This window comes from Tupaia chinensis, unplaced genomic scaffold (genome assembly GCF_000334495.1).
Source record: "Tupaia chinensis unplaced genomic scaffold, TupChi_1.0 Scaffold000067_1, whole genome shotgun sequence".
Lineage (NCBI taxonomy): Eukaryota > Metazoa > Chordata > Mammalia > Scandentia > Tupaiidae > Tupaia > Tupaia belangeri.
The window spans coordinates 5,101,521-5,111,931 of NW_006159526.1; the positions used below are offsets into that span (position 1 = coordinate 5,101,521).

At 59.7% G+C, this 10,411-nt stretch overlaps 1 protein-coding gene across 1 annotated transcript in view; it reads left to right on the forward strand.

Annotated features, from left to right (window-relative positions):
* CCDC9 (coiled-coil domain containing 9) overlaps positions 1-9,552 on the forward strand; it is a 17,385-nt gene extending 7,833 nt beyond the window's left edge. The window contains 11 exon segments of the mRNA XM_027767089.1: positions 1,678-1,761; positions 1,841-1,982; positions 1,985-2,010; positions 3,473-3,654; positions 4,214-4,321; positions 6,407-6,465; positions 6,563-6,707; positions 7,078-7,171; positions 7,246-7,672; positions 8,009-8,101; positions 9,058-9,552. Coding sequence (XP_027622890.1) covers positions 1,678-1,761; positions 1,841-1,982; positions 1,985-2,010; positions 3,473-3,654; positions 4,214-4,321; positions 6,407-6,465; positions 6,563-6,707; positions 7,078-7,171; positions 7,246-7,672; positions 8,009-8,101; positions 9,058-9,161 — 1,464 coding nt within the window. The 3' untranslated portion in view covers positions 9,162-9,552.
* The last annotated feature ends 859 nt before the right edge of the window (positions 9,553-10,411 follow it).

The window sequence follows — 10,411 nt, forward strand, 5'->3', positions numbered from 1 at the left end:
CGCCAACCCCCCTGGGGGGTGATTTCTCGCTTTGTCTCTCTCTTTCTGGCGAGCACAAGCGCCCTATAGCAAACCCCCCTCCCCCCCCAAAAAAAGAATTATTTTTTATTTAACTTTATTTTCCTCTTTTACTTTGACCAGAGAGGAACAGAGCGAGTAAGAGAATGAGAGGGAAAGTGAGAAAGCAAGCCACCATGTCTGGGCCTCCAACTGCGAGTGGGAGATCCAACTGCGAGTGGGAGTCTCATGCCCTTAACCATGACACCACCTGCTGCCCCCATCCCCACTGCCCCTGTGAGGTTTTTATTTATTTATTTTTTTTTTGAGAGGTTTTTGCTATAGGGCGCATGCGCTCGCCAGACAGAGAGACAGACAGAAAGCAAGAAATCACCCTCCGGGGGAATGGCCACACTGCAATCCCTTCTTCATCCTCCTCTTGGGATCTTGGGCACACATGCACACGTGCCCGGCGTGAGTTTAAGCCATCCGGTCTGGGACTCGAACCGCGGTTGACTACATGGGGGTCCAGCGACATAGCCATTACACTAAATGGTTCTCTGGCCTTGAAACCTAATAGAATTGCCCCTGCTGTTTTTAGATATTCTTTAGACCAGTGACCTTTCATTTTCTTTTCAAAGAATTATTTATTTAATTTTACTTATGATTATTTTTTAAATTTTTACAGGGCACGTGCACTCACCAGAAAGATAGATGAGAGAGAGAGAGAGAGAGAGAGAGAGGGAGAGAGAGAGAGAAGTGCCCTTCCCAGGGCTCAGTCATGCCAGTCCCCTCCTGCAGTTGCCAGCCATGCACATACCTGTGCATTGGGAGTGTTTTCAGGCCGACGGGGCCAGGACTCCACCAGGAACCAACAGCCATGGTGAGCCCTGGTGGCACAGCAGATCGGCGTGTGGCTTCCAGCTCTGCAGTCTGGCGTGCTGCCGGCCGTGTTAGGGGCTGGGCTGCGCCATAGTGGCCGGGCCAGTCTTGACCCCGCCGTCCAGCCCAGCCTCAGTGAGCTCCAGGTCATGGGCACGTGCATGTCCTGTGTACTCACGGAGGGCTTCAAGTGTGAATCCAGAACCTCCCAGCGTGGGTCAGCCTCGCAGAGCCCTGCGTTTGCCACTGCGCCGTGGCGTGGTGCCCAGGGTTTTTTGTTTTGTTTTGTTTTGTTTTTTTTAGAGATTTTCGCTATAGGGCACGTGCACTCGCCAGACAGACAGAGAGAGACAGAGAGACAGAAAGTGAGAAATCACCCCCCAGGGGGGATGGTCACACCGCAATCCCTTCTCCCCCATTCTCCTCTCGGGATCTTGGGCACGCACGCACACGCACCCGGCGTGAGTTTTAAGCCACCGGGTCCGGGACGCGAACTGCGGTCGACTACGTGGGAGTCCAGCGACATAACCATTACGCGAACTGCTGGTTCCCAATGCCCAGAGTTTTTATTGGAGGTTGGTCACAGCCCTTGCCTCGTAGGTAGCACTCGCAGACACCCAGGTTGAGCGTGTACCCTGTTGCTCGCACCGTGTGGGCCCGCTGAGCCGCCCTCACCAGGTCGCTGGCCTGGGGCCTCGCCGAGGGCACGTTCCAGGCACTCGTCAGGCACCCGCCCTGGCAGCGGCTTTGAGGAGGGCCATCTCAGGCTGGCTGTCCGCTTTTCTGTCCCACCTGCAGGAGTGGGAGGAGCGGCGCCGGCAGAACATCGAGAAGATGAATGAGGAGATGGAGAAGATCGCCGAATACGAGCGCAACCAGCGGGTCAGTGCTGCGGTCCCCGGGCGGGCCTGAGCACTGCTGACCTGCTGGCACCCTGACACCTCAGCCCCCGCCCCGACAGGAAGGGCTGCTGGAGCCGAACCCAGTGCGCAACTTCCTGGACGACCCCCGGCGACGCGGCGGGCCCCTGGAGGAACCTGAGCGGGACCGCAGGGAGGGCAGTCGCCGGCATGGACGCAACTGGGGAGGCCCCGACTTTGAACGCTCTGTGGCCTCGAGCAGGAGCGGCAGGTGGGTGCCGGCAGGCCGGCCCCAGGCTGAGTGGCCTGATGGGGTCTGAGCTCGAGCTGTGACTTGGGCCAGGGGGGCACAGGACAGACCAGCCATTTGCCCTGCCTCCCTCACAGGGTGGTTGTTTTTTTTTTTTTAAAAAAAACTCCTTTTTTTCTTATTTGTGATAGAGTGTGTGCACACACGAGAGAGAAGGGGCGGGAGGAGCACCCTGTGCAGGGTCTGGTCGTGTGGCTCTCCTCTCCTTCCACGTGCCAGCCTGTCAGATCCCGGGCACCTGTGTGCAGCCCAGCGTGTTTCGGGCCAATTGGGCTGGGAGTCTAAACCGCGGTCACCGTGTGGGTTTCAGCCTCCCTTGGGTGGCGTGACTGCTGCCATGGAGCTGGCCCCATTGCGGGGTTTTGTTGCTGAGGGTTTGTGGTCCATCTTGTTTCCTGCCGGGCTGGTCTCCTCGTTCTTCTCATACATATTTAAGGTTTATGTTTTCCACGAGAGAGACAGGGACCCTTGACAGTCCTGCGACCTTGCGATCCCCACTCTGGCCAGTCTACTTCACTGGCGAGTGTGGGCACCCAGCATGTTTGGGTCGACCTGAGATCTGACCCTGGGCCTCCTGTGTGGTCTAGCACTGCCCAGCAGTGTGCCCCCACCTGCTCCACCACAGCCGGGCCACTGTGTGCACCAGCACGTGGCGGGCTGTGTGGTGGGGATACAGCTGAGGACAGGAGGACGCGGTGTCCCTGCCCTCCCTGGACCCCACATTGTCGTTTTTCAGCCCCTGCCACACTGATGTAGTTGTTAACAGCTTTTTTTTTTTTGGGGGGAGAGGTTTTTGCTATAGGGCGCGTGCGCTTGCCTGACAGAGAGAGACAGAGAGACAGAAAGCGAGAAATCACCCCCCAGGGGGGATGGCCACGCTGCAATCCCTTCTCCTCCATTCTCTCGGGATCTTGGGCACGCACGCACACGCGTCCGGCATGAGTTTAAGCCACCGGGTCTGGGACTTGAACCGCAGTCGACTACGTGGGAGTCCAGCGACATAGCCATTACACTAACTGCTGGTCCCTAGTTGGTAACAGCTTTGTGGTGTGCTTCGTGGGTTCCCTTTTGGGACCACTGTGGGTGTTTACTGGGCACCTACTCCGAGCCGGGCCTGGCTGTAGATGCTGTGCTGAGTCACACGGCAGAGCGCCTGCCTTCCCATGGGAGCCGAGTCAATGACGCTGGGGTACGCCATCAGGCAGTGCCAATGCCAGGTGTCAGGGAGGACAGTTCCGCAGGGCCAGGGGCAGAAGATAGAGGCTCTCTGAGGAGGTGCCACTTGGGCTGACCTGTTCTAGTTTCTGCTGTCACCTCCTCTCGGTGTGACTTTGGGCAGGTGGCTCCGTCTCAGAGTAGAAGGCACAGGGAGGCGGACGGGGCGGTGGGGACCTGGGCGCTGATGCCTGTCGGCTGTGGGCAGGGCCGCCGGGCCGGCCTGGGCGGTGCTGGAGACATGACGCTGTCCATGACGGGCCGGGAGCGGTCGGAGTACCTGCGCTGGAAGCAGGAGAGGGAGAGGATCGACCAGGAGCGGCTGCAGAGACACCGCAAGCCCACCGGCCAGTGGCGGCGGGAATGGGATGCTGAGAAAACCGACGGGATGTGAGTCTCCTTCCCGCCCGCCCCCGTTTGGCTCCGTAACCTTGTCCCTGACTTGGCCTCTGGGGTTCCTCCCTGGTGCGGCGGTGAGGGACTGCTGTGGCCGTGCCGCGCAACCGCCACCAAAGCTCAGCGCCCCATAAACGCATGTCTTCCCCGTGTTGACCGGGCAGAGGAGCGGGGTGCTACATGTGGGTGCTGTGGGGCGTGGCTCCTCACTGCAGCTGGGCCTCGCCTGCTCCCTGAGTGTTCTTTCCGGAGTCCAGGCTGAGGGCAGCAGCTGCCCGGGAGGGCCAGGCTGGCAGATCCACCTCCTCGTTCAGTTAGGCAGCAGGCCCAGCACCCCCGCTGGGACAGGGATGAACTCTGCCCACTCTCGTGAGTGGACAGCAGTGGCCAGTGGCTGGAGTGGGGCTGTGCGTTTGAGGCAAGGAGGATGTGAAGAACTGCTAGCAGTGATGAAAGCGGGTTGGTTTATTCCGTGAGCGAGAGAGAGCACCCCCGACAGTCTCTGCACCATGATCCCCCCAGCCTCAGCCAACCCTGGATCTTGGGCACGCAGTGCCCGGTGTAATTCAGGGAGGTCTCAGCAGCAACCCAGCACCTGCCCTTGCGGATCAGCCTCACAGCGTCGCCTTTTATCGCGCTGCGCCAGCCTCGGCCACCGGCAGTAAGTGGCCTGTCCTGCCTGTGCTCTGACCTGTCCCCACCAGCCCCACTCCCCGAGCTGCTCTTGCTCTCTTTCTCATTTTGCCAGAGAGCTTGGGTGCTCATCGAGGCCCCATGGGGCGATGGTCACACCGCGGTCCCTTCTCCATTTCTCCTTTTGGGATTTTGCGATTTTGGCCATGCATGCATGCGCATGCCTGGTGCTTTTTTTTAGTTTGTTTTGTTTTGCTTTCTGTGTGTGCTCACCGGAGAGACACTGAAAGTGAGCAATTACCCCCCAGAGGGGATGGCTACACCACATTCCCTTCTCCTCTATTCCTTTGCGATTTTGGGCACATATGCACACATGCCTGGTATGAATTTTAAGCTGCCAGGCCCAGGTCTCGAACTGCAGTAGGCCATGTGGGAGTGCAGGACTTTAATCACCATGCCATCTGTTGGCTCCACCTGGTGTGTTTTTCTTCTTTTGGTCGAGATTCTTACTATAGGGTGTGTGTGCTCTCCAGAGAGGCAGACAGCGAGAAATTACCTCCTGGGGGGATTGCCACGGTGCAATCCCTGTTCCTCCATTCTCCTGTTAGGATTTTTGGGCGCAAATGCACACGTACCCTGTGTGAGCTATAAGCGCACACGTACCCTGTGTGAGCTATAAGCTGCTAGGTCCAGGACTCGAAACGTGTTTGGCCTTGTGGGAGTCCAGCCACATAACCGTTATGCCATCTGCTAGTCTGTCCCTGATGTATTTATTTTTAATTATTTAATTTTATTTGTTATGATCATTTTTCAATTTGATCAGATAGAGACAGAGAGAGAGAAGAGGGAAAGTGAGAAAGCAAGCTGCCAAGTTTGAGACTCGAATTGTAGTTGGCCATGTGGCAGCCCAGCGCCCTTCACCACCATGCCACCTGCCAGCCCCAGCCCTGACGTGTTTTCCAGATTGCCTGGTCCGGGACTAGAGTCATACTGCTGGCCATGTCGGATTCAGCTGCCTTACGCACGCCGCCACCTGCTAACCCCTCAGCGTCTTTGTCTTCCTCAAGGCTTACTCTGTCCCCTTTTGGGTCCCAGGAAGCGTCCAGTTAGTCACTCTCAAAGGTGTCATTGCATCATTGTCATGAGATCCAGCTTCCATAGCCAAGATGCAGAAGGTTCTAGAAGAGCTGACCAATGGCAGACTTTGAAGTTCGGCAACTTTAGGTTTTACTCCATCCCTGTTCTTTGCTCTGTTAAAAGTTTTCAGACACCTGCAACCTTTACCCTTGACTCTGCTAACCAAGGATTTTGCCTGCCTGATGGTGGGCATCCGTTTTTATTTTCTTTGCTTGTAAGCCAAGTGTGAGAAATATTTTACACAGATACTGCAGGCGAGCTCTTGGGGAGAGGTTCCCAGCGTTGAGAAAGTCATTGCGTCTCAGAGGCAGTCGCAAGGAGTCATTAACGCATGTATGTGTTAGTTACATCAGCAAGTATTGTTGAGTCATGGAAGGCTCGAGGCGATGGGGACACAGCAGTGGGCGAAATCTTCCCAGTGTTACGGAGGTTGTAGCCGAGTGGGAAAGGTGGTCCCGAGCAAGAATGAAGCAGACTTGGCTAGTGGACGTGATGACGTGTGGCCGTTCTGGATGGGGGTTCAGGAGGGCCTCAAGGCCGAGGCCTGAAGGAGCTCAGGGAGCAAAGGACTGGGGGAGACTGTTCTAGGAACAGCAGGTGCAAGGGCCCTGAGGCCGGAGCTGGGTGTGGTAGGGGGCCCTGCTAAGCTGGAGGGGACAGAGGGTGATAGAGAATGAGGCTGGACTGGGGGCCGGGGGTCTTGTACTTTGGCCACAGGTCTGTGGTGACCCCCCCCATCTCTTTGGGGGCTAATCCAATTCAGAAGGCCCCTCTTTGTGTGTGTGTGACCACAGTGTTGAATTTACCTCGCTTCTGTCACTCGATCATGTCTCTCTCCTCGTCAGTGACCCCCTTCTGGTTGACCGTCTGTCCTGCTCTGCTCTGATGGCCCTGGCCCCCATCACCCCCCATTCTCTTCCTGTTCCTTTTCTCCTTTTCCCCCAGGCCGCTTTCCCAACCATTTCTCTTCTCCCAGGTTCAAGGATGGCTCAACCCACGTCCATGAACCATTCAACGAACCGTCCCCCCGCTACGGTGAGTGGATGTCCCTGGGTGGGCGAGGGCGTTGCGCCTGAGGTGAGGAGGTAGGCTGTGCCATGCCCCTCCTCCTTCCTCCCGGGTTCTGTTGCAGATGAGCAGGCCTGGGCCCGGCCCCCCAAGCCCCCCAAACCCCCTACTTTTGGGGAGTTCCTGTCCCAGCACAAAGCTGAGGTCAGCAGCCGCAGGAAGAGGAAGAGCAGCCGACCCCAGGCCAAGGCAGCCCCCCGTGCCTACAGGTGGGGCACCCCTTCCCCTGCCTCGGTCATGCCCCCTGCAGGGTGCTGTGGTCTGCCTGGGGCACGTGCTTGGCCGTGCATGTGCCGGTCCAACCCTCCCTCTGTCCTGTGGCCCTGTCTCATCTCAGGTGCTCACTCCTGGGAGTTGGGGTACAAGTCTCGGCCTTACCTTCATCGCTCCCCCATTTCTTGCTCCTCTTGGCCTCTCTTCTGTCTCTGTTCCTCACACCTGGGGACACATGTCCACCACACCCTCCCCAGGCTCCAGCATGCCGGCTCCTCTGGGCAGTTCCCCCCGGGGAGGGGCGGGAAGCAGGAGGCCCCTTCTGCTCACCTCACCTGCCTCACCCCTCTCCTTTGTGCCCTCCAGCAACCATGATGACCGCTGGGAGATGAAGGAAGAGACAGCATCCCCAGCCCCCGAGGTCCCCCAGCCTGCTCCTCCCGAGGAGCCACCTCTGCAGGTGAGGCAGGCCTGTCAGCCCTGTGTGGTAGCATTCAAGCCGTACCCTCCCCTGATGTCCCTGTGTTCCCACAGACACCTGAGCCCCCAGCGCCTGCCCACCGGCCTCCTGAAGATGAGGGGGAAGAGGACGAGGGGGAGGACGTCGATGGGGAGGACATCGACGGGGAGGAGGACGAGGAATGGGAGGACGTGAGCGAGGACGTGAGTGAGGACGAAGAGGATGAGGAGGGAGAGGATGCTATCGAGGAGGAAGAGGAGGAAGGACCAGCCCAAGACCACCAACACCCAGGGGCCGAGCCCACTGGGCACCCTACCAGTGAGCAAGCCGACGACGAAACACCCAGCCAGCCAGAGGAGCCCTCGCCACTCCCCCAGGCCTCTGCAGCGCCTTCTAGCCCCTTCTCGCCTCCCAGCGGCCACCAGCCTGTGTCCGACTGGGGTGAAGAGATGGAGCTGAATTCTCCCCGGACTGCCCACCCGGCTGACGCCCTCTCTCCGGGTGAGGCCTGGCCTTTCGGGAATGCATGAAGCTGGCTGCCTGTGTGTGTGCTCGCGGCGCGGCTGGCACGGGGTCCTCGAGGGTTGGGCCCTAGGTCCCAGGTACCCCCAGCCCTGGTGGCTGGGAGGGCAGTCCATGCTCCCTGCACTGTCCGGTCCCTGTCGCTGGAAAGCCCACTCCCAGAGCCTGCCCGGGCCATTCAGAGGCCCCCTCCCCAATAAAGAGTGCGCATCCTCAAATGACCCTCCCCCAAGTGTGTCCTCACTCCCCTGGGGCCTTCTCTGGGAGAAAGGTGTTTGGACGGGAGGGGGCATGACTGGGCCTCCCCATCCTCAGGAGGTGACCAGCCAGTCCCTGCCCCCCTGGAGAGTGGGCCAAGCCTTCCAGGAACCCAGAAAGCTGAAGAGGAGGGGTCTGAGGCAACTGCAGGTGGGACGGCGCTTGTGGGGGGGTGGCCTCTTCCTTCTCATGGGGCTGAGGGAGAGGTGGGCTTGGGGCCAGTAGGCCATCGTGGAGGGGGGGGGGCCCCCCCCGCCACTCCGTGGCCACATGCAGTGGTGGGGCAGAGATGCCTGGCTAGCTTGAGAGGATGCCATGAGGGGGACTGAACCTGGCCCCTGGGTGGAGCCCAGGCGTGGGAGCTTTAGGAGCCAAGCAAATAGGAACAGAATGTTGATGGACTCCACTCGCGGAGGTGGGAGAGAATGGGTTCTTGCTTCCAGTGGCCTGGGGGGCGGTTGCAAAGAGGGGGCCAGGTGAAGGGGAGCCGCTAAGGGTGGGTAGAAATTTGAACTGGGTTAAAAAGAAAGAATGGAGGTGAGCAGGAGTCAGGATTGTGGGGTAAATTAGAATAGAAATGTAGACCCCATTTAAAAGTTTGGGCCCCCCACTGGGATAACAGGAGGCCAACTCCTCCTCTTCACTTGGTAGAGGCCAGGTCGGGAAGCAGGGACCACTTTCTCTCCCCCTAGGGTGGCGTCGGGGCCTGGGGGCAGAGAGGTAAAGCACGGGCTGCTTAGTGGATTCAGGGGTGAGGAAGGGCTCCCTAGAGGGGCTGGAATGGGAGAGGACAGAGGTGAGATGGTGAGGAGACGCATGGCTCTTTGGCCATGTGGTGGCCGGGTTCCCTGGTCTCGCCACACCAGTGCCCCCTCGGTTGTAAGCACGGTTTATGCTGGGGATGTAAGCGGCTTCCTACGCTTCTTGAGGAATAAAGGGGTCTGAGGCCTGAGGAATAAAGGGGACTGAGGTCGGGTAAACCGCTTAGCCTGGGGCAGGCAGGCAGGACCGGGCTGGGGGCGTGGCTAGACGGAAGAGGGTGTGCGAGGACTTGGGGGGAGGTGGAGAGGTTGTCCCCCTCCGCTCACTGCCCCTTCTTTCTCCAGAAGCGGGCCCGGAGGGCCAGGAGACGGCGGAGATCACTGACTTCCAGAGGGTGCGTTTCTGCAAGGTGGTGGCGGCCGCCCCACCACCCGGGGCCGCCCGCTGACCGCGCCCACAGGACTGCGGCCACCGCGCTCTGCACTAACCTCCCGCCGCCGCTCTCCTCTGCTCCTCTGCTCCGCTTCTGCCACACTCCAGCCAGCAGAGGGTCACATGTAAGGGGGGGAGGAGCCAGGGTCAGTGAGCCAGGTGGGATGGGGACAGTGGTCAGAATTTGGAGCGGACTCCACGATGGGTGAGGCCTCCAGTTCCTCCAGGTGGGGTCTAAAGGGGCCAGCCGCAGTTACCGGCCGAATCTCCCGCCTCCAGGAGCTTACATCTGGGGCTTGGCTAATAGTGACTTCCGAAGGGCCTGTCTATTAAACGCAGTGCTTCCGCTAACCTTTGGACTGTGTTTCTGGCGGGGCAGGACAGGGTGCTGTGCTTGGCGGGCCTTTCAGAGGCGGAAGAGGCGGGAGGAAGGGGCCTTTCTCTTCCCACCCTCCTGATAACATCTCCCCCTCCCGCAGGCCTCCCTGAATTCCTGAAGACGCTGCTGGGAGGGGACTGAAGTTTCCCTGCCTTGATGGGGATGGGGCGGCAGGAGGGGTTTGTCTGGATCTCCAGGCTGTATTCTCTCGTCCCTGGAGCCCACTCAACTCCGTGCTTTAGGGAGAGGAGGAAATTGAGGGTGGTGGGGAAAGGGGCGCGGTGGGGGCGAGGGGCAGAACTGGAACCTCGGGGAGTGAGGTCAGGCTGGGCACCTGGTGAGGCGCCGGAAGGTTTGGAAAAGGAGGCCGATCCCGTTAAGGGTGGGATCAGGATGCCTGAGCGGCCTAGAACTCTAGCAGAGTTAAGACCTGGGGCTGTATTAGCGTGTGGGGCTGCAGCTAGACCCACGCCAGCAGGTGTAACGGAGGGGGAGGGGTCAGGCTCCCGACGCGTGTGGGGAGGGGCCTCAGGGGGCGGGGCTGGGGCTCGAAGTAGAGAGCGCGAGGCCAGAGGGGAACGAGGGCTGGGTCCGAAGTCGCTTGTTGAAAGGGGAGAGAACAGAGACAAGGCTGAGGGTGGGGAAGGGGGCTCTAAATCACTGGGGGAGGTGTGAGCCCGACAGGCTGGGCTCGGAGGCGGTGCTAGGAGCCCAGGCCAAGTCTGAGTCGCCAAGGGGACCGGGTGAGGGCGGGGAAATGGCCAGAAAAAGGAAGGCGGGGCTAAGTGCTGGAGGGGGCCTGAGTGGTGGGGCGGGGTCATGGCGCTTTAGTTTGCGTGGTTGGCCGAAGGCAAAGGAGGGGGCGGGCCTAGGGTGCGGAGGAGGTC